Consider the following 24,509-nt stretch of genomic DNA (forward strand, 5'->3'; position numbering starts at 1 on the left):
CATTTACCTATGTGTGCTATCTCAAATGAGGAGAAAGCTCCTTTTTTTCCCCAGAACTGTTCATTTTGCTCCTCCAGTATTTATTGAGCAAAGCGTCTTTCCCCTGCTGATTGCAGTAGTTCCTTTGCTGCAAGTAATGTGATCATTTTTGAGTTCCTTTCTGGACTGTTTTGTTTTGTTGCCTTTTCACGTATACTTTGTATATCTTGATTTCCTAATGACTGTGGCTTTGTAGTAAGTCTTCACCTCTGATGGTGTAAGTCCTCCACATTTGTTCACTGGAGTTATTGTCTTGACTATCCTAGGTACTTGGCATATCCATACCAATTTTACAATCAGCTCATTTATTACCACAAAAAATGTCTGATGATATTTTACTGGAAATTTAATGTCTAATTCCCAAACTTAATAAAACTCTCCATTTACTTATGTCTTTACTGTGACTTAGCAATAATGTGTAGTTTTCTGTTTAAAAGTTTTTCACAACTTTGTTAGATTTATTATAAAACTTAATTTTTTCTTTGCTATTATAAATATTAATTAATTTTCCAATTGTCTGTTACTAGTAGATACAAACACAATTTTTTTCTATACTTATGTAGTATCCAGCAACCTTAATGTATTCACTTATTAATTGTTATAATTTGTTTGAACATTCTTTTGGATGCTTAAGTGTATATAACATTATTTACACATAGCGTTTTACAGTTGTTAAAATCTTCATCTCTTTTTCTTGACTGATTGTACTGGTTAAGACTTCCAGTCCTAAACTGATGAATGTTAGTGGTGACTGTTGATACTTTTGCTTTGTTTGTGGCCCTCAGGGAGAAATCTCAATATTTCATCAGTAAGTATGGTATGAGCTGAAGGATATTTCCATCTAGTTATAGTTTGCTGAGAGTTTTTCAAAAAATCTCATAATAGTGGTGAATGATATCTGTCTTTTTTTGTATCTAATGAGGTGATGTTCTGATTTTCTTCCTGATAAAAGCGAATTGTACGCCTTTTATTATCAAGGCGAACAATCTTTGCTTTCAATTATAGTATTAAGAGCATTTACATTTAATGTAGTTTCTACATAGTTGGGTTAAATGTATGATGTTGGTATTTGGTTTCCATTTGTTCTGCTTGTTCTTTTGTTGTTGTTGTTTGCTGAACATGTATCAGAATGCCCCAGGTTTCTACATTAATAGCCTACATTGGTTTGTTTTCAATGGTACAATCACAGCCCACTGTTTTGGTGTTTCATAATTCATTGAGCTATTTATTAGTTACCATCTAATTCTCCAAATTAGAGATAATGCTGCATTGAAAGTTTTGTAGTCATAACTTTTCTTGTATATTTCATTAGAGCATATTTTCAAGTGAGGAATTATTGATTCAAGGGATAGAAATATCTTCATAATGCTTGATACCATTTGTAGCCTTACTTTCCCTAAAGAATTATTATAATTCAAAAGGTTTTAGCAATGTGAACCTATAATGATTTCATTGCAGTCTTGCTAAAATTGTGAATTCTTTTATAAAATTAAGTTATATAGAACTGAAGGGGTACCAGAATTATGATGACCAATACCATGCTGTGTGTAAATACACAGAAAAACAAGAAAGTTGTTTATGAATACACTGATTTCAGCCACAAAGTTATATTAAAATTTTAAATTGTTCGGCTTTTTTTGCACACACTTGGGCTTTGACAATAACCCCTCATAAATGCTTAAAGAATATAAGAACATATATAAATGCTTAAAGAACATAGTATGTGCTATGTTTTATTTGAATCTAATGAAACCATAATTCACAAATAAAATTAAGGTTTATAGAAGAAGCATAGGGAACATAGGAAGAGAAGGAGAAGATCCAGTTGAAAATATGCTTGAAAGCACAGTGAACAAATGTTTCTGAATCAAATTTCAATTTTGCACGAGTAACCTCAAGACAAAGTGACTGCATCACTAAGCTTAACAAATATTTTCCCCCAGATTAGTGACATTGTTAAGTACTGGTGGACAGGGACTCTCATGATTGTAATTAGTTTATAGTACAATCCAACAGACGTTACCTTATTTGAGCACAACTTCCCTTTAAGGCATATATTTCTAGTTGTTTTTGTAGAGGAATAAAATGGGATCCCTTACAGGTGAAATGGGTTACCTGGGGTCACATAGCTGAAACAGAGAAGAGTAGTGATTCCAACTTACAGCTTCTGGTTCTTATGCCCATGACCTTCCCACCACCCTTAAGGGTCACTTTCAACAACTGTTATTACAGTCTTTATCTACCATAGTGTTATTAGGAAAAGTTAATGAAAGTGGCACATGGGAGATGAAAACTTTGCCCAAGAATGAAGCCAAGAGCTCTGCTGTCCCACAGCATGATCGAAACTAGCATAAAATTCAAGAGGTTTCCTCATCAAACGTGTGATAGAAACTCAATAGAAATCAGTTTCCATGACTTTACAGCTCTGTGATTCAGACATGGGAGTTCAGAGTTAGAAAAAAAGAAAGCAAGCAAGCAGTGGAACCTCAGGCAAAAGACGTCATCCACAGTCAGCATCTCTCAGGGGCTTCAAACTACACTAAAATGTTAAGTTTTGAAACTTGTAAAACAATGCTGTAAAACTTCATTGTAGAAATTAGAAACTATAAATTGGCTTCAAATAACAGAATCTATTTCCCCCGTAAAATCATACTTCAAGTCTACTCAACTTATGACAAATACTTACTAAACTATTACAAAAAGTACAAATATTGCAGCACCTTACTCTCGAGGTAAATAAAGGTAAAACGTGTTTTGAAAGTCTTTCATGTCCATGGGTGATCTCTTAATTTATATCACACTTATAGTAAGCAGTACTTCTACCGATACCTTTAATCATTTAGAGTCATATTTACAAAACAATTCCAAATCTGGATAAGGCTAGATATTGTGTGGATCATATCAGTTATAAATTTATCTTTCTTCAATAAAATAATGCAAACAATTTTAAACATATTTTATGCTTTAAAATGTTTGGTTCAGAACATGAGGTATTTTATAAAAATCCGAGGTGACTCCTATGAATACACTGAAGGAAAAAGAACTGCCTGCTGCTTGCTCCTCCTGGTAATGTTTTCACTTTACAAACCAAGGGAGTAAAAGGAGACCTTTGCTTATTCTATCAGCTGACAGTTGCAAGCAGTCAACCTGACTCGACTATTTGATGCCAAATTTTTCTCCCAACCATCACTCATGCTTCTAAAGTTTGTGTCTGTTGAAACAAATGATGCGTTTATGTGAAAATGGAAAAATAGAATGATGTGTTATTTACCGTCCAGGAGGTGTTTGGCTACAATACCCAGACTCTGCGGAGAGCCGTGAGCCTCGTAGCATCTGTGCTGACTGCGGGGGTCCTTCCGCTGGTGTTCTACTGGAGGCCCGAGTGGAGGGTGTGGGCCAACTGTGTCCCATGCCCTTTGCAAGAAGCAGACACTGTTTTGCTGAGGACAACGGTGTGTGCCCCTTTGTTATGTTTCGAATGCCATGATCGGCACAGAGAGACAGATGCTACATGCCCTCACTTCCATGTGGCACTGTGAAGCTCACAGAAGTAGATCTTACGGAAGTAGAGAGTAGAATATTGTCACCATAGTCTGAGAAGTGTGTGGGGAGTGAGCGACAGAGGGAGGATGGTTAGCTAACAGGTGTAGGCCTGCAGCAGAGTAAGAGGAATAACTTCTAAAGCTCTCCAGCACAGTGGGGTAGCTATGGCTGGTGACAACTGACTATTTCATTGCAGCTTGATGAGAAGATTGTGAATGTTTCCAACACAAAGAAACGATAAACATCACAAGTGTGACCCTTCCACATATACAGCTACTATGTGGCAGTTAAAAATAAAAATACATTTAAAGAAAGAAATGAAAAGCTACAATCATGTCTTCTATACTGCATCTGTGGTCTACTGACTGATGAGCCAGAATTCCTAAGTTTTCCTAGGCCAGACAAAGGAGATGGAAAAACTATCAATGCAACAAGCAAACTGTCTCTTTTCAGCCCAGGAAGGAAGACACTTCCTTCACTTCAACCCGGGGAAGTTTCTAGTATGTCAGGGTATTGGGCAGTGCTCCTAGCCATTTTATGGGCAGCTGGTGTTAGAGTCACAACTCTTATGCAGTAATATAGGAATAATCATTTGTTGTTTTCAAAAATATGTATTTTGGAGAATATTAAACATTTTGAATAATGAAGTGTTATTTAAAAATAGATAGAAACCCTTTTCTAGACATAAAGCCTTTTCTACAAAGTAGTTTTTTCCTCGATGATTTTATAGCCCAGTGGTTCTCAAATTATTGCTCAAATCAGAATCCTCTGGATTGAAACACAGACCGAGCCCCCACCACCAGAATTTCTGATTCAGTAGGTTTGGGGTGAGGCTGAGAATTTGCATTTCTAGTAAGTTCAAAGATAATGCTGATGTTCTTGCTTGGGAACCACTCACTGGTCTAACATGTGGTAGGTATCTTGTTAATTGAGCACCTTGTGAAATAACACTGGAAAATTTCAAAGGCTGAAATGACTTTTTTAGGACGAATTTCAAAGATACATGAGGAAGAAAGTGCTCTGTCTCTACTTATCCACGCTGAAGTTTCCTATAAGCAAGAACCCGGAAGACACCCTGGTGGCTGACTGCCACTCTGTCATTAACCGAGCCATACTGAAACCAGAATTAAAAGTAAGTGATTGTAAGAGTGCCATGTTATTTCAGAGAAAGAATAAAATAAGTGTTTGTGGTTGGAAGCTCTGAATACAATGCTATCAGGCTGGGAATGACAGCTATTACCAAAGAGGGTGAGAGGCACCTAGACCTGCATTGCACAACCCCACTTCAGTGAACTTTTTTGTGAATGACACCTGATGGATCCCATTTGTGATTGCAGCTGCGATGCATCCAAGTGCAGAAAATCAGGTACGTGTGGGATCACCTGGAGAAGCGTTTTCAGAAAGTGGGGTAGGTATGACTTTTGTTATCACTACCTGGGGGTATAAGGGAAGAACACTGGCTTGTTGCGTGTCATGAACTGAAGTGTGGCTCCTGTCCCAACCACATCCTAGGCTGCTGGAAGATAGCAACTCCTGCTATGACATCCACCACACGTTTGGCTTGGGTCTGAGTAGTGAAGAGCAAGAGGTCAGGTAGGATGTACAGTGCCCGTGAGAGTAAACTATGCTGGTAGGAAAATGAAGTACTAAATGTGTCATCCCCCTTGCGTGATTGGCATAATGTTTCATCTCCTTGATAGAATCACAATTCATGTGTGGACTTCTGAGTTTCTGAATTATTTGTTAAAGGGAACTTATTATAAAGAAAAGGCAAGAAGGGAAAGATGGTTAAATACAATTTGATCTTTGCTCCTGGGCTTGTAGAATAGTCTTATTTATTTCTTTCATCCAAAAAATCTTGGATCAAATCATAAATATCAGCCTCTTAATGCTCCACATCGTCTGAGGTCAGAAGGAGCGTAAGGTTGCATTTTCAAAGAACATATAGCCTTGGAGGTGAGGATGTTGTCTGTCAGTCATGTTATTCACCACTGTACCTGGAGCACCTAGAACAGTTCCTGATTCATGACAGGAGCTCAGTAGATATTTGTATGTAAATGAATAAATGAACATATCTGTTGACTTATGAACTATATGCCTTTAATATGTCACACACTTTGTGAGGAACCAGTAATGTAAAAAGAAACACTTAGTCATTGTCCCAGAGACATCCTCTGATGGGTGGTAGAGGGAAAAATAGTGGCACACCTAAGACTGGTACTTGCAGGTTCACATGGATTAGGACATGCTTAACTGACTCACCCACAGTGATAGAGTCCTGCTTCCTTCAACTATGCTTTGACATGGCCAGTCCTGGCGAACCCTTACAAAGCTCACCAGAGGCATAATACTCATTTCTCAGCCAGTTTTAGGGACATTATCTGTATAATCTTCTTAATAGCCAGCCATTCTCAAACTAAGAAGAAATCTGCTACAAATTGGTTTGGAACTCTACCGCCAAAATTCTAAACATTTCTGTAGGAAGAAATGATTACTTCTGAGAGAAAGAACTCTGTGTTTTTAGCAAGCACACCATATTGTTACACAAAACAAGCCTAAGAGTTAACTGATTTGCTGTTTCAAAGTTTTTCCTCTTCTAGAACAGTATAAAAAATGAGCCAGCATCTAGACCAGAACAATGCTGCAAAATGCCTTTGAAATGGTGTCATTATATAAGATTTCAGAAGTAATGCATAATACATTTAAATACAAAAAGTTTTCAAAGTTATTAAAAAATATTGAGTTAACGGCTTTTAGGTACAAGGATTGATCTTAGGCTTTTATGAAATCTCACTGATAGATGTAGGTAACACTCTGCAGAGGAAACCATTTCCCCAGGAAAGCTTGCCCATCAGCGTAGCTACCTCGCATTTGTCCTTATTTATCAAGTGCTGAGCTTTAACAAACATCATACACAATTAAATTGAAATCTGGCCCACACAATAAAGAACTTGACAATCCAATAAGGGAGATAGAGTATGGTTTCCCAAATATGAAAAATAGAGGAGATCAAGGTAATCTCATAAACACAGGCATATTTTGTTTCATAGGGATATCTTAATGGTGGGTGAAAAGAAAGTAAGTAGAATGTGGAGCATTTTCCCCTTCATTTTTTAGGGTAAGACTATAGGATTTTAAAATGAAATCTAAATGTGACTGATGGGTTGGTTAAGTGATAGCTTGCCGATTGCCTAAATGCATGTGAACTTGCTCGTATTAAAAAACAAACAAGTGTGCAACATGAGAAATAAAGGACAGGGATACCCGAGAATCATACATGATGAAAAGCTGCAACATCTAAATGAGGGGAAAATGTAGAGATCTACATAAATCTTAGTAGGGGAGTTAATTTTATCCCAGAAAGATATTTCCAGAAGGCACAAGGAAGAGACCAAGGAAATTGTCCCAGAAGGTTCCATGTCCCAGTCTTCACTTATCTTGAGCTGAACTTAACTTTGTATCTTAGTGTCTCTCCCAGACAGGTTCATAGGCACTCAAAATCTTTTACTTCAAATGAATGGGATCCTATGGACAAATACAGCAAGAGAGTAAAAGAAACGTACCTGATCCTCATCTAGGCAAGCAGTCTTCCTATCAGGACAGTTGAAAATTTGGGCATCCCCTCACCTTTTCCCCTCACCTTTTCTCCTGTCCTTTGGTTCAGCCTCCTGAGAACAGAAGCACATGTCTCTGGCAGCAAATGAGGCAGGCACCCTTACTGACTAGTTACCTGGAAGAAAAAAATTCTACCCTTGGGTGGGTAGAATTTGCTCATCTCTGTGGTGAAAATGCTCTCACCAGGGCTGACTCAGTGCAGCAGTGTTCTGTTGCCCAAGGAGAAGTTGGGCAGAAATGCTCATGGCAGGCTCAGGAATTCTGCAGGGTCAAACTTAGTCTTTAACCTATGCCATGCCACCAAGGAAAAAGGCATGCTTGTCGGTGCCAGAGGAAAAGCACCCGAGTGAGGGGCAAAAAGAGGGTACATTTGCCATCAATGCACAGCTCCAAATGGCAGAAGCTGTTCCATGAGAAAATAGAACATCAAAAGAGAAAGAAGCAAACTTCAGGTGAGAGAGAGGGTTGCAAACACAGTGAGACTCTACTTTCTTACTCCTCAGGTCTCAGGGAAACAAAATTCAGAAGAGAAATCATGCTTATGTACCATGCTCTCTATAACCCTTTGAAAGTTACACTCCTAGAAAACAGAGAGGTATGGGGTTTAGGGACTTGTGAAGTCACACTACAGCACAGCTGTTTGCCCTCTTTTCTTTTCTTTTGGTACCGGGGATTGTGTGCTTGTGAGGCAGGGGTGGTGCCACTGCCCTCTTTTCTTAACACCATCAAACTTCAGTGTCTCCATGGGATGCAGTCAGAAGATCTTAGTGTGAGTTCTCTCTACCTTTTGGAAGCAGTAACTAGTTGGAAAAGCATGGCGCGGAAAGTAGATGAACTTGGGCTCAGCTCTCTGGTCTACCTCAGTGCCACCCAAGATCCCTCATGCAGATTCTCCCCCTGGGACTGGCTGAGGTGGAGTTGTGCAGTAGAATCACAGAGACCATGTTAGGAAGCCTGGCACTGTCTCTTTCTAGTTCTGAATCCTGGGACCGTTACTTAATTTATCTGAACTTCAATTTTCTTTACAATAGGGGATAATAGAAAACCTCAGAGGATAATAAAATGATTAAAGAAGTGAATGCATATAAAAGGCTAAATGCACTTTTGGACACCACCTAAAACTTGTACTGTTGATATTAACAGTAGCTGTGAACCTCTGTGACTGAGCACCCACCCTAAACAAGTTTCTCCATTGGCAAAATGGGGACATGAAGCTTTCCTATGGACTACCATGAGGATCAAATGACACTTGCAAGAATTTAATAAATTGTAAATTATGATATAAACTCGAAGACTTCTTTTTGTAATGTACACACGACTATACCTTGTAGGTAATGTATACACTGACAAGGTGGAGACTATATGTCCTATTTCAGTACCTCTGCTCCTTCATTCAGTTCGCATGCTAAGGGCCTGACCTAGGTGCTGGAGATACTGAGGCAAGACAGACATGATCCTTAGCATCAAGAGTGAGCTATGTGCTGGACAAGTCTAGGAGTACCCTCATATCTGTGTCTTTTTCAGTTGCTCTTAAAATGTAATCATATTATTTTAAAGAATAACTAAAAATGTTGTTATAACTTTGTTTTGACCCTTTGAGTTGTGCCAAAAACATTTTAAACTAATACATATTTTTACCATCTTTTATTAGTACATGTTTATAGTACATAATGTTTACATTCCCTGTGGGGAGTTGGTATATGTACACGATACATCTGATGACAGAAAAACAACTTTGTTCGTCATGAGCTGACTTTCATTTTAAAAATATATTAGTTGGTTTGTGTTTCAAAAGTACCTGCAAACTGTGTTTTGTTTACTTGAAGCCACAATGTCTCTAAAGAGCAGAAGTGGCTTGTGGCCTGCCTGGTGGTCACTAGCCAGAGCTGTAGGTGTGACACTCACAGCCGATTCATCTTCTACAGAAGACTCGTGTGTGGGCCCAACGCCATCGAGGTTGAAATCCAGCCCATATGGAAGCTGCTCGTTAAACAGGTAACTAGCTGTTTTCTTTGTCTTTTGAAAAAATAATTTTCTTCCTTTACTTTTAATTTCCTAGTACACAGAGGAAACTTAAGCAGCACATAAATACTTTAATGTGAATGAAATCTGCTTTTAATGCAACTTCTTTTTGTTACTGGTACCTTGACTCCATTTTTCTTGTCTATTAAGGTTCTTTTTTTCTGATTGATGGTCCTTTCCAGCAACCACTTATCTGAAATTCCAATCCACTTTAAAATCTTTTCCCAATTTCAGTGTTCCTCTTCACTGGAATAAAATACCCTGCACTCACAACTTACAGAGGGAGCGGTTTATTTTGGCTCACAGTTTGTAGAGGTTTCAGTTAGTGGTGGGCTGGCTCCAAGACAGGACAGCAAGGTGGGGGGCACAGAGACTTGGAAGCGTAGAGTGAGGGAGGATGGAAGGAGGGGGCAGACCCTCTTAGGCCATGCCCCAGTCTGAAACCCACCTCCTCCGACCAGGTTCCACCTCCCAGTATCACATTTAGCTCTCAACTCATCCGGGGAACGAATCCACTGACAAGAATCACCCCCCATGACCCCGTCAACTCCCCAAAGCCCACCATGATCACCTGAGGCTTCAGTGGGTCATCTAGATGTAAACAATAAGAGTGAGAGATAAATTTCAGTTCTAGAATCTCCTGTTTGTTCTGTTTTTGGTTTTGCTGATGGTGGTAGTAGGATGTCTTCTCTCCGGCTACTATGACAAAATAGCATAGATTGGGGAACTTCAAAAGAAAACCTTCATTTCTCACAGTTTTGGAAACTGGAACATCCAGGATCAAGGTGTCTGCACGGTCAGTTCCTGGTGAGGGCTTTTGCTGGCTTCAGACCACCACCTTCCTACGGTGTCCTCTCAAGGGAAGAGAGAGGTCTGGTCTCTTCCTCCTCTTGTAAGGATCATCATGGGGGCCCTGACCTTTTGATTTCACATAAACCCAATTCCCTCCCAAAGTCCCTGCCTCCAAATACTAACACACTGGAGAGGAAGGCTTCAACATATCAGTTGGGAAGGGGGCACAACACTGGGGCAACGTTATTACTTCTATGACTTTGGAGGATTTGAAATGTTATTATTTTGGTCTTTTCCAAATTGCCCTATTATCTATTTTCTTGAGAGTGTCTTCTTTTGTTAGTAGTTTTTAAAAAACAATATCTTTGTATGTGCTTTGATGTTATTATTTTTGTAATCTCATCCAATTAGGACATTTTCTCTCCCCCATTCCCTCTTCCTCCCTGAGCCTGATATCCTCTTTGATGGCTCTGTGTTTGTCTCCAGCCTGTCCCCACGGGGTCCCTGGTTCAGAATCAGGTCTGTATTGGAGGTGTGAGTCGCCTCCTCTACTAGTCAGATGGGGGCATGTGCCAGCTTGGGCCTTGACCATTCCATTGTTGTACCACGCTGTTGTACCACAGCTCTGTTTTCTCCCATTCTACCCTTAGCTACTGAGCCATCCCTGAATGCAGAATCTCCAAGCCATACACGGTGGGAAGGAAGCCTGCTAACCTCTGTTTATTACCACAGGCCTAGTTTCTGTCTCTCATCCCTTGTGGATCACATTTGGTCTCTGTTGCCTCTGGAACTGAGCTCCACCTGCCACTGTCTAGCTCTTTCTTAGAAGTCACTGGGCAGGTAATTTTAGTCCCCAACAAATGCTGTAGATTTTTAGTCTAATCTGTGAAGATGATCATTTTGTTTTGGAGCATGGCTATATCATTCTAGTATAAAAATTTTTTATCCTCTGGTGTTCTGTCTAGAGCAAAAGCAATGCTACTGTTTTTTAACTTCATTTTTTAGAGTAGTTTTAGGTTTCCAGCAAAATGGAGTAGAAGGTACAGAAGCTTTCTGTTTACCAATATCCACCCCTATATACCTACAGCTTCCCCAGCTATCCAAAAGAGGCTGCTCTTTAGACTTCGTATTCAAGTACATTGTCAAACTGCTAAAGATTCTTATAGGTGTCAATTTGATCTATTTGAAAGGAGTGTTAGTGTTTTCTATCACCCATGTATTAGCCTCTTTAGAAGAAAAAAAGATAGTAAAACTCCTTCTTCACATTTTGGCTTCTAAAGAATATTGGATAAGAAGGTAATTAATTATGATGTTGCTATTTCTTCTACAGAAAGAATTTAACCAAATTTCTACTAGATTTGTATAAACACAAAATCACGTTACCATTACCGCACAATCTACAATTAGAGGGTTTTATGCCAAGTAAACACAAGATCTGTTATTTGTAAGTAGAACAGTTTAGATGCAAATAATAAGAAACATTAAGAAACAAAAGCTTTTTAAACTTACAAAATATATCCACAGATTCAAGAAACTCTTAAGATAACAGCCTATTAACCTATTTCCCAGATGTCATTTGCTTTGGGGACTAAAGTAAAATTGTATTTGTTATATTAGGGAATTATAGAAAGTGGAGGTAAGAAAGAGAATCATTTGTTTTAGCTAACATTTCATCTCATTTATAAAAATAAGAGGCATTCCCCCAAGAAAAGAATCTTTTCTCTGTTTCAATGGGCCCCTTAATTTTCATTCTGGCTGTACCTCATTTGACCTTTCTCTAGTTCCTTACATTTGTCTTCTCTGCTATAATTACCAGTAGAAGACCACTAAGACCGAGATGGAGAATTGAGGGAATGAAAAATTGAAAGTATTACCAAGAAACCAAAAATGTGCACACATGGTTGGTCATCTGTGGGTCTTAGTGACACTGTCTGCCTGTGACTGCCCTGCAGCCTTTGGTAGAACATTGCTTTAAGGACCATCTTTGTTCAAGGAACCAGATGCCCCTCAGACAATCTTGCTACACCTGTGACTTTAAAGAATATGTCACTTTAAAGTGATCTGGATAAGAGTAGAATCTTTCATTTTTATTACACAACTTGACTAAATCTGCAGCATATAATTACATGAAACAATGTAATAAAATGTTCAAAAATCAAAGTTCATTTTTAAAAGAAACTGAATCATGTTTCTCCTCCATGATAGAAAAATCTCTTTAGAAAACTAAACCATTAGATTTTGGTACTGATAAATATTTTTGAAAAGTCAAAATACGTAAGAATTATCAAATCGTAGGCATGGCTCTGAGTAGTAAAAATAATTATGTCTCCTTCATGTTATATTCTATGTGCCTGACATTGTCTCTGCTCAAATTAGTGGAGTTCTAAGTAAATTCTTCAATATTCAAGGTTATTGTATATTAAAAATGGGAAAAAACATTTTGTGAGTAAATTATACCAGACTGCTACTGAAGTCTATAGAAAGTGACTCAAGTGCTATTTTTGTATCTGCAGGTTTTAAATCCATTCTATGTATTCCAAGCCTTCACCCTAACTCTGTGGCTGTCTCAGGGTTACGTAGAATACTCTGTGGCTATCATCATTTTGACCATTATCTCCATTGTCTTAAGTGTGTATGATTTGAGACAGGTAAGCGACAACAGTACGGTTGGATCTTGTTTAGCTTCCAGATAAAGAAACAAAAGCTTTAGAATTTCCAAAGAGAGCAAGGAGTTGCTTTGTCAAACAAAAGCTGTAACAGAACAATAAGCAAAGTCTTATGAAATGTAGAATCTCAGTAAGAGGACTGATGAAGACTTCATGGAATAGGGTGCGTAGAAAGACTGAGGCTGTGTGAGTGTGCTGGGAAGAATGCTGTGATGGATTCATGGTGTTAGCTGTGGTTTTCGGAGAATGGGAAGTAGGAGCATCTCAGTTGTGGGTATTAATCAAGACACGTCCCTTAGAGTGACTTGTCGGCCGATGCCTCCACTTAAATACTCTATTTGTTCTACACATCTACCATCTAAATATTTATGAAAATTTAAGTCTTTCCTTAAGATTCCCTTATAATGTCTATTTTTTCATTTGGAATGAAGATTTACCTTCATTCAGAATGCAGAAAAATTTAAAAGAAATAGAGGAATTTCTATGTGGGAGTTTGAGGAAGGTTTATAGAATAAATTCGTTTTGATTCTCAACTCTGTGTGGGACAGTGTGTCAGCACAAGAATTGCATGAAATTTCTGGGCTTCTGACCTATTAAATAAAAATATCCAGGTAATAACAGGGACCTATAGTTTTAACAGATTCATAACAGGTGATTGTTATGCACTGCAAAGGCTTAAAAATTATTGTTATAGGGGAATCTGCAGAAATATAAATTCAAACACCAAGATTGTAAATATATGTATTTGTTTACTTGTTTATCAGTGTCATCATTAGGTGCACACATTTTTTTCACTTTTTCTTCTCTATTAGGTGCATATATAATACCTGTTTATATGGAGATTTATATACTTATTAATTTTTAAATTAAAAGAGAACTTTATTATGCATGTAATTAGGCCATTTTATTTTTACTTTACTATATCTATATATAAAATAGCAATCAACCAACTATATAAATCATTCTAAATCCTGTCATACATTTCATGATGTATCATATATTATTCAACCATTCTTTTATTTATTGGAAATAATATTATTTTCCTCCAGTTTTCCAATCACAAATAATGTTGAATTAAACATAACTACAATGTAGGTATATGCTTGCATATTAGTATTTGCATTTTTTAGCCTAGCAACCAAAAGCCAGGTTGCTGGATAAAAGGATAGATATAATTTGAATTTTAATAGATCCTGTTATATAATTTTCTCCCAGTGAAATAATTCCTTCTGTCAGCAACACACAAGAGTATAATTTCCTCAGCTCCTCAGCAGCACTTGCTGTTATATAGTATTGATATTTAAAATTTTTACTTTAAAAGATTTTTAAAAATCTGATGTTTTAATGTATACTTCCCTGATTACTACTGAATGTTGACCTATTTCCATTTGAGTTAAAATTTTTCTTTTTATTAATGGGCTTTTTATATACACTATATATGTGAAAAGTTTTATTTTTAGTCTATCTTTTTCCTCTTGATTGTAACTTTTGCTGTACATTAACAGTTATGTACAGTTAAATGTGTTTCTCTTTTCCTTCATGGTTTCTGGGTTTCCTGTTTTGTATAAAAAGGTGTCCCTTCCAAACTTAGGTGATTTCAGGTTTTTCCACTTGTAATTTGCTTAACATTTATTGTAAAATCCTTAATGGAATTTAGACATTCAAGTTCTGTATCTTAACTGAACCCCTAAATTCCTTTGCCAAAAATAATGAGTAACATGGGAACTTTAGACTTGGTGACCATATTGGGAAGAATTTCTTTTAGAGAAAGAAAAGGAATTAGAAAAGACACTAATCTCATTAGCAGCTGGTATTTGTTTTAAAAGGTCATCTGACCCAACCTGTAAGGCTTCCATACAAAATGTGCCAGTTTCCTGAAACTGTATCTTTGCAGCTGCACACTTCCATGATGGGGGCATGATTTATACGTCTTGCTGCTGGGCGGCTTGAACCACCATTGGCACATGCATAACTGTACCATGTGTAACTGCAGCACTTCTACTACCAAAGGTAGAAGCTGCCCAATGGGACAGTCATGAATGTACCCCAGTGGTACAAACCAGTGGGAACATGTTAAATTATAAATCCTCAACAATCAATACCTGTTTAGTACTTTACACTTTACAATAGGACCCCACATCCTCAGTGTATGTGTTTGCATGGGCATGACAACTTGTAAAATGAAACACATACAATTGTTATGTCCTCCTTCAACCTGAGAAGGAAGGACAGGGACCAAAGGGAGGTGAATTGACTTGCTCTCATACCATCTAACAGTGGCCATAGACCTGAGCCCCAGGTTTTCTGCTTCCAAATCAAGTATTTCTCATGGTTATGTTGAGCACATCCTCAAAGTGATCCCCACACCTGGTTGGGACAGTAAGATTTGGGGGAAGGAAGTTGGTGGGAATGAAAGGAGGAACATCTGTTTCCACCTCCAAATCATTTTATTGAGATCTGGGTACAATGGCACCTACCTGCAAGCACAACTACTTGGGAGGCTAGGGCAGTAGGATCACAAGTTCAAGGCTAGCCTGAGCAGCTGCTTTAGACTCTATCTCAAAATAAAATTTAAAAAGACTGGAGATGCATCTCAGCACTCAGTGAACACTTACCCAGCATGTGCAAGGCCCTGAGTTTAATCCTCAGTAGTGAAAAACTTTTCTATCGAGTTATATTGAAATTCATCATTTCATGGAATTAAAGATTTAGCTAAACCAACACAGGCTTTTAAAAATTGTAAGAGAGGATATGTTTGCAGAACAAACCATCCTGCACCTACTCTAGCAGCAAATCATGCTGCACGGAGTTGACCTTGCCTAAGGCACTCACACTCTTGCTGCCTCCCTCAAGAGCAAGCTGTGTCTCTCAAGGGTGTTGACGTTGAACACTATTTCCAGACTCTGTGCCTGGGTCTACCACAGTGGCTGTTAGAGCTGGCACCTAGCGTCCCTGGTCCACAGTGTTTTGCCTTCACTCAGGACTGCACTGTGCTCCAGCGACACCTGAGTTAATGCTCTCGTTACTCATCTCTGGAGAAAATCCAGCCACAGCAGACCCAAGCACACCAAGCAACAGATACTGCATAATAGCATATGGAAATTAGTCTTGTAAACCAATCCCGGTCCCATTGGAGAGGGACTGGAGAAACCAGAGGGAGTCTAATGAAAATCAGGCAACGAGTTTTGCAGTCATGGCAAGCGTCACAGGACTTGCCTGTTCCTGGCTGGTTGGTTGCCATAGAAACCTGCACTTGTAGAGTTTCTGAGTACATTAGCTCAAAGAGGACACTTACATTACCCTACTCCAGCATTGTTGGGAGAAGTACAATAACTTAGTTCTGTTAGGTGCATATTTGCTGAGGGCCTACTATGTGATAGACTCAAGGATGAACACATAGATCCTTTCTTCTGTGGACTTTCTGCCTCAGCTGACAACAGATAGCTCTAATGGAACAGGATCAGTTCACCAGCCCACGTGGAGACACAGGGAGAAGAACAATGCACTCTTCCTGCAGAAGGTGAGGACTGTGGGGTGGAGATGACACTGAAGCAGGGCTTTATGTGAAGGATTAGAAAGAGTTTGCTAGGAGAAAACTGGGCTGAACATTCTGGGGAATAGACAGAGCAAAGGCATGGGAGCATGGCAGGTTACACAGAATGCTAAATCTGATAAACAAATCCAGCTCTACAGCATAATGAGGTCTGAGAATTACTGTCAAGCATTATTAACTCATACTTCCCCACTTCCAAATGGGTGGATTATCATCCTCTTCAGCTAGGCTAAAGTTATCATGGCATTGACGAAAAGTGTTTGGTGAGCAAGAAAATAATTGAAAGGAGGGAGGATGTTTATTCTCTAAAGAAAAATGATGTTTTCAAGCACCAGAAGAATACACTCATCAACAGAAAATGCTTTTGAGTCAGATGAGCCTTGGTTTGTTTGTAATCTTAATAAGTAAATGATGTGGGAAAGTCACTGGAACATTTTCAACCCTGGGTATACATTGGTGTTTTTGTTTTTTGTTTTTTATATATGTGTTGGAGAGACAACATTGTCATAAACTCTTGTTGAGATTAAAAAATACAAACAGTTTATTCCAAGTGCCTAAAACAGTGCTTAGCATGTAGTAGTCATGTAATGCTTTTCAACTATTGTAAAAAATGATAGTTTGAGTGATTTTCATGCCTTGTGTGTTTCTTCTGTGGTCTTGAGGGTTTCTGATAAGGCTCTGATATGTAAAATAAATCGGTATGATATAATTCTAGAGCTTGAAGGCAATTTGGAATTGATTCAGTTCAATGTAATCTATCTGTGTACAGAGGAAAAACTAGCTTGTAAGATGAGATTTCCTAGGTACTGCAATTGGCTGGTTAGTGGGTAGGACAAACCTACAATTCAGGAATTGGGGGTGATTCTAGTGTTCTTGCTATAGAACCACAGCTGATGGTCTCACTATTACCCATCATTTAAATGCATGCTCAAGCAGCCAAACCTCAGGAATACAATTAAGGACAATGAATCTCTACCCAAAGATGACATTACTTCTTCCACTCAATTGATCCTAGTTGGCAAAGTTTAACTTTTCATGGAAAACTAAAGGGAATAATAATTTTTTCCATATACATATTAACACTGAATTCATTATGTTCTCTCAACTAGAAAGTTGCATAATTATCTGTAATGCTTGTCTCAGCCTGGTGACATTTGTAACATTAAAACTCATCAACAGAACAGGTCAAAATGATTTAATATCTAAAAGAAAAAGAACTTCTATATTTGGCTTAGGTTAAGCTGCATTTGAGTGCTGCTGACAGTGTTCTAACCTATTCTACCTAGGGCTGTCCCAGTCCCTGCATTCAAACAAAAGGGGCAGTGCTGTCGCAAAGGCTCAGCCCTGTCCCAGCTGGCTCAGCAGCAGCCTCTCTCTGGCTGACGATGGCCCCCAGTCAGTATGGAGGTCCATGGGTGAAATCCCTCTCTCCCCTGCTTCCTGCTTTCTGAATTGTCCTAGGAGATGGTGCATCCACTTCCCCGGCCCCCTCCATTGTCCCCTTTGCGTAGAGCCTTATTTCAGTAAATTCTACTTCAAGCAAGTCTTCCTGGTAGATCTGTGCTCACAACTGTTTTTCTATCAGCAAATTTCTTACTCACCAATGTTCACAAGCTCTCAGCACAGTACTAAGTTCTGAACAAAGAAAGGATTTTATGAGAATTAATTAACTTAATAAAGCCCTATAAAATATAAACTTATCATTATCCCTCTCAGATAGGCAAAGAGGAATTAAACAAACCAAATAGCCTATAAGTGGTCGCACTAGGATTCAAAACAGCAGCAAGACTCCAGCCTGCAGATTCATGCAACCTGCAAATGCACAGTTGGTAGCACAGGGGATGGTTGTGCCTCATGCAACGAAAACACAAATGAAACAGCCACAGGCTCTTAGTGACAGAAAGCTACTCATGGGCCAATTTAGCTTGGTTATTTTGCACACAGGGAAACAGGCATTATGCACCCTCAAGAAGTGAACCCTTGGTATGTCAGTTTCCGTCCTTCTGACAGTGACGGTGTGCTGTTTCTCCTGGGTGTGAAATAACATCCAACTCAGGAATGCAATTGCTTCTCCAAGTGGTGGGCCAGATAGCCAGGGGTTGAGGCAGGTAAGCTGGAGTATCAAAAGTAGAAGTGCTTGAATCCTTTGCCCAGAGTTGTTTGGCTCTGGCAGTGGGCGTGTATGGCTGTATGGAGACAACGTGGTTTTAGGGTGTGGAGTGTCTGATATTGAAATCTTGACTTTACTTTGGCAGCAATCAGTTAAGCTGCACAGGCTCGTGGAAGATCACAACAAAGTCCAGGTTACCATCATGGTAAAAGACAAAGGTAAGTGATATGTTCTGCCTCTTCAGCATCTTACCACTTCAGAGTGGGATCCTTCGTGTTTGTTCTTGATTATTAGTCAAAGAGAAACAGTCTTTTCTGATTGAACCCAGGACTCAGACTAGCATGAGACAATTATGGCACCTGAGACATGAAACGCAAGGAGGCGAGTCTGTGCAAAAGCTGCTCCTGCTTCTGCAAGGCCTGGGAGCCTCTCAGTCCCCTCATGTGCCTCTGTCTTGGCTCAGCCCCATGGAGCCATTGCTACCCAATGTCTGGGTTACTTCAGATTCCCTCTGCCCTCCGTATTTCATTTACTTGGCAATTACTGAGTAAGCTTTTCTCCACTAACTAATCCAAAGACTCTGCAGCTAGAAAGTAGCTCCAAATGGGGCTTTTAAATGCTGGCTGACACTTCACATTGGCTCTCAGCCAGCTTGGAATGGAATAGCCACTGACTTTTTCAAGAAATGAAGAGCTGCCCTGGAGAACAGCATATAACACAGCAGATAACAGCTTACACGAGGTCCCAGTCTACTGAGGCAAAGGGGCCAGGGATCGGGCACAGGTGAAGAGCAAACAGCAGCCAGGGGCACTTCTCCTCCCACCAGTACCCTTGAGTATTCACTGTGGGTCGAACACAGACCTGGTACCAGACTCAAAATAGAATTTTGTTGCTGAGCTAATCCTTTGCTGTGTTCCAGGTACCTATTCCCTATTCCTGTTTCTCTTGGAATTTTCAGAGGAGTAGAAGGGGGTTTGAGCACGTAAACAGGTAGGGTAACCCTTAGCCAGCAGGTTGATAGGTGTCCTTAGTCCCCTTAGCTCTTATGTAGAAACAAGAAGATTGGCTAGTCATAGAAATTCTGCTATTACACAGGTTTGCAGGAGCTGGAATCCCGCCTCTTGGTTCCTGGGGATATTCTTATTCTTCCAGGGAAATTGTCACTGCCATGTGATGCTGTTCTGATTGACGGGAGCTGTGTGGTGAACGAAGGCATGCTCACAGGTAAGCACTTGTCACAGTACTTCCTCCTCCATGTCCAATATCGAAGCTACATGTTAGCAAATCATACCAACATAAACTTACTGACCTAGTACCAGGCCCCTGCTAAGACATGGAGAGTTAGATGAGAGAGACACACCCAGACTTTCATTGACATAGAGACACACTATACATGAGCAGGCAGTGTTCAATAGTAGGGTAATTAAGCCAGAATAAATACAAAACTATAAGAAACATTTAATACCATATATGACTAATTGTCCAACGTGTAGGATGAATAGGGTAAGTGGAAAGGGCTTGAACAGGCAAGCACATTGAAACAATCTTTTCATAAATAGGAGAACTGTTTATACCCATATCCAACCATAATACAACTTAAAAAGCCAGCAATTCCCACATTTGGAAGAGTGTAGAGATTTTATTCAGATCTGTACTCCATGGATAGAAAACTAGGTTTCACTGAAAAGTTTGTGTTGAACTTTAAGGCATAGACAGTACCAGCTCCATTCTCCTTTGAATTTGTATCTGCAATTGTTCTCACTGTGCAGAAAACTGATCTTCCAGTTATAGCTAGCATTGTCCTAGTTTTCATTTGTAGTTTGTAAAGTCTCATTGTGTTTATGTACGGCACTATTTATAAAATGTTCTTTAGGTACAGAAACCCCACAAAACACAGCATATTGTAATAAAAGAGCCTATATGGCAACACAGAGATTAAAAACTATTTGTCTTTTGTGCTTACAGATTGTTGAGTTTTTCTATTTTTCAAATGATATAAAGTCAGGGAGCAAAGACATACACAAAGCTTTAACACAACCTAAATGTAATGAAAGTTCATTATCTATTCCTGAATTGTTCGGCATAAGCAGATTTCATGTTAAAAATGGATCTGCTTAATTTAAAATCGAGACAAGAAAATGTGGTAAACATAAATATGTTTAGTATAATTACAAAATATCCCTTAAATGTGTTGAAATCTAACTGCCTTATAATGACAGTGATGAGGATTTGCACACTGATCACATCTTTTATCCAGAATGTTGCCATGGTACCAACGTGTAAGCCTCAAGCTCGAGAAAAACTGTCCTTCTCAGTCACATGCAGCAACTGTCTCCTGTCTCCCGCAGCCGCTGGTGCAGAATGGCTTCTCTCGCTGGCAGCGGAACACACAGGAGCAATGGGAAAACAGGGCAGGAAAGACAGAAAGGCTTCAGTCCTCAGTCTGTTCCTTTTCCTCTCTCTGACTGGGGTCAATGTACAGTCCCTTCCCTGATTCTTAGGAAAAGTCAGAGAGTCCCAAAGAATCAGTAATAGTAAATAATGCTGCCTTTCAACAAATGTACAAAACTGACCTAAAAAGATCTTAAGTGGAAAGTGTCTTTTTCTGATGTCCATTTCTGGAAAAATTAAAGTCACCAGCACTAAACTAATATCTATGTGACCAAAGTAAATTGTGGAGATGGACATATTAAATAGAATATATACATATATATGTATTTCTTCAAAAAATCTAATTCCCAGCATGCTTTAAATACTTTATTGCATCGACTACATAGATCCTTCTACTAAGGCACATAATACTGGCACAAAGGATCCTGGTTGAACAATCAAAAGATTAGGGTTAGATTTCTGAAACTATAAATGTCCTGGGATAATTATCCCCAAATATGATTTCAGATCTATTTTTCCATGTGCAAAATAGTCCTTTGCATCTACAGAAATTCTTATTTATATAAGAACAAAAATAGTAAATACTCCTAGCACCTCTGTAGCAACTTATGGTTTTTAAATAACCTTCCCTTCTGACTTTTTCATGGCACAAAGCTAATTAGAGTAAGAGCCACTCTAATACCAATTTATACATGAGGTTGCAGTTGCAGTGAAAGAGACCCAAGTTGCTCAGCAGGTGAGTGAGAATCAGAAGTGAAGACGGTGTTTGTTCCAAACATGCAGGACACAGGAGTGAGGAAGAGGATTCCAAAGGTGCAGAGGCTGCCTTCACCACTGGACCTCATCACTTCCCCACTCTATGTGGCATTCCCACAGCGCCACCTATTGCTGGGACCTTCCTTCTGCTTTGTCCCACTGCCATAAACGCCTATGCAATAGGCTCAGCTTTATTTTAAAATTACATGAAATTTTTATTTTCTTTCCAAATGTTCGCATTCTGGAAAGTGTCCAATGGGAATACCTGGGGTACCAGATAGTCCTCCCAGCATATTGGCAGTCTTTCCAATCCTTGTTCCCTAGCCTAGGTTGTATAGGGCATGGAGAAGGGGAACGTGCTTTTGGGTATCTCCCCTGTAGGTGTTCCTGCTCTACCCTAACTGCCTGAGGCCTACCACTTGGAAAGACCCAGGTCTTTTCATCTGTGTTTCCAAAACTTGATCGCATGTCTCCTCATCATACCGTTCTTAGAGACACACATCATGTAAGTCTCCTCTGGATTCTCTTCCAACTCCAGTCCAGGGTCTTTAATTGAGGTAGAGATGCAGTAGAGGGAAGGCATTACCCTTAGGTAGCCCCTCAAATCCATGGTCTCATTTATGAATGACTTTTAAAACTCAAAAGCCAGTCAGTCATCCACTCCCCTGTCCATTTTTTCTGCCTCCTTTCCTGAGACAATGATCCTATTCAAGATCTTGAGCCACTCACAGAGGAGAAGTCAAGAATCAACAGTGACTGTCATGTGGCGGAGACTCTATTAATATTTTACAATTGCTTCTTGGCACAATAGCTATTTTCTCTTAGTTTTCCTATATATTCAGCTTTGTACCCACATTTTATATGTTATGTATGCAATCTGCATTTTTGTTAAGGTGTGGAAATCTGAGACCCAGAGAGGGTAAATAATTTGCTTACCATCAGGCAATTTAAGTATGGTGTAGCTGAGGAGTGGATTCATTTGTTAGCTTGTACCTTTGCTTATTTCACAGTTGTTTATTAGCAGGCACTGATTGGAGATACAGTGATGGACAGGGTAGTGAGACTTTTGCCCTCAAGGGGCTGACATTCTAGGGGAGGAAATGGAAAATACACAAATTGAGAATGAATGGGAATGATAGTACATAAATAACATAAATCACTAACAATTTTGCTTTATGAAGAAAACCAACCACTGAAACCCAGGCATTTTGTCCTCAGGTCCTATAGCTATAATCAGTGCTTCTGTCCTAAGGGATGGTGGGGAGAGGGGTAGCATTCACTCTGCCACAGTTCCCTCCCCTCCCTCTACTCATGAAAGCTTTGATTTATCTGAGTGTGTGGGGCCTGAGCTGGACACACGGGAACGCCCCACAATGGTTAGTTCACACTGATATCCTGCCAGAGTAGCTAGAATCAGATCCTTCACTCTTTTCTTCTTGTCCTCCCTTTCTTTCATCTTGCTGCCTTTCTTTTACTCCCAACATTTAGTACTCCCATCAATTTATTTAATAAAGGTTCAGAAATGCCTACTGTGTGCCAGGCACTGTGTTGTGTGTTGGAGTCACATGGAGATAAATCCTTTACAGTCCCAGAAATGTAAATAAATAAGGACATGATGTTTCAAACACAGTCCCCATGTGGAGGCACCCAGCTCCCTCGGGGAAGGGAAGGAAGCAGGTCCCAGGAGCCAGCTCTCCAGCTGACTGTGAATGATAACAGGACTCCTTTCTAAACTCAGCCCAGGCTCCTTAGACCCCAATCTTTTGTAGGTAAATCCATCCTTTCTTGGGCTCCTAAGAAAGTCCAAGCCATGAGATTCCTCATCAACATGTGGATAGTGTAAGAGACTTAAAAATCATTTCTGGATAAAGTCAATCAATTTGAACTTCATCTCTGGAACAGTATCCCCAGGTGGCTTTCATATTTGATTGGTCAATACCTGTGTGCCTCTAATTCCATTGAATGTGTGTGTGCGTGTGTGTGTGTGTGTGTGTGTGTGTGTGTGTGTAAACTTTGCTAATACTGTATTAGGTAAAGCAAATATTGTGGATTAGTATTCTGGAGGTGTGGTACAATGTGGTACAATGATTCGCAAATTTGTCAAAAGATTCTATTCCTTGTAGAACGTGATTTAGAATACCATTGGTAACTTCATACAACAGAGGAATATCATAATTGTTTTTAAAGAAAATGGCATATGGACAATGCTTGGAGAAAGGAATTTCCTGAGGAACATTCAAAGACCACTAATAAAAATTTTATAGCTTCTTATACCTTATGATATAAAAATAGTACCATAGTAGGAAACTAGTTTTAAAAAAAACAGTAATAGAAAAACCTGGATAATTGCTTTTATATAACTCATTCAATGCATTTAATAAAGATATATATTTTGAGCCTATTATATGCCACTTGGGAAAATGCAGAGTATAAATATATATGAAAAGTCTCTGCCCTCAGTTATTACCTAGAGAGATAAGACCTAAATTTGTATAACTATAATCAATATGATACTATTTCCAAATTGGAAAGATGACATATTGTTGTACTAATTGAAAGTTTAGCAAAAGATCGAAGGAATTTTAAATTCATATTAGTGTCTTTAAAATTTGGGAGCCTGGAAATATTCTTAACATTTTTATTTTGTTTCTGAAATTTATCTTTGACACTCTGAACTTATTTGTGTTTTGAAAATTCTGGCCTAAAGAAAAGGAAAAGGGAAAGGGAAAATGGGAGTCAATAAAGGTCAAGAAAGGAAATGCTTGGGAAGGGGAAGTAGCTTTAATGTTTGAATTGGGATGAGCTTTGATAATCCAGTGAGAGAGCTTGAGCTGCATTATCCCTTACATAATGGAAATGCCTAATGATTTTCTGAGAAGAAGAATGGAATAATAAAGGGAGGCTTTGATAGGGTTCACCTAGAAATGGGGTAGGATGACTATGATGTTCTAGCCTGGCTCCCTTAGCTTTGTAGGGGCAGTATTTTAATCTCTTATTTATTGCTATCTTCTCAGGACAGTTC

At 39.1% G+C, this 24,509-nt stretch overlaps 1 protein-coding gene across 7 annotated transcripts in view; it reads left to right on the top strand.

Annotated features, from left to right (window-relative positions):
* Atp13a5 (ATPase 13A5) overlaps positions 1-24,509 on the top strand; it is a 103,016-nt gene that overhangs the window by 11,398 nt on the left and 67,109 nt on the right. For 4 of the 7 annotated variants that reach the window (XM_087186695.1, XM_087186697.1, XM_087186696.1 and 1 more), the window contains exons 2-9: positions 3,318-3,491; positions 4,568-4,714; positions 4,920-4,990; positions 5,095-5,175; positions 9,024-9,192; positions 12,525-12,659; positions 18,486-18,558; positions 19,436-19,564. In XM_087186695.1, coding sequence (XP_087042821.1) covers positions 3,318-3,491; positions 4,568-4,714; positions 4,920-4,990; positions 5,095-5,175; positions 9,024-9,192; positions 12,525-12,659; positions 18,486-18,558; positions 19,436-19,564 — 979 coding nt within the window. The remainder of the gene's footprint in view (positions 1-3,317; positions 3,492-4,567; positions 4,715-4,919; positions 4,991-5,094; positions 5,176-9,023; positions 9,193-12,524; positions 12,660-18,485; positions 18,559-19,435; positions 19,565-24,509) is intronic. The other 3 variants (XM_087186698.1, XM_087186699.1, XM_021255562.2) reach the window with 1 other exon arrangement.

This window comes from Heterocephalus glaber, unplaced genomic scaffold (assembly GCF_053883595.1).
Source record: "Heterocephalus glaber isolate CG9 unplaced genomic scaffold, H.glaber_assembly_v1.0 deba00001504, whole genome shotgun sequence".
Classification (NCBI taxonomy): Eukaryota; Metazoa; Chordata; class Mammalia; order Rodentia; family Bathyergidae; genus Heterocephalus; species Heterocephalus glaber.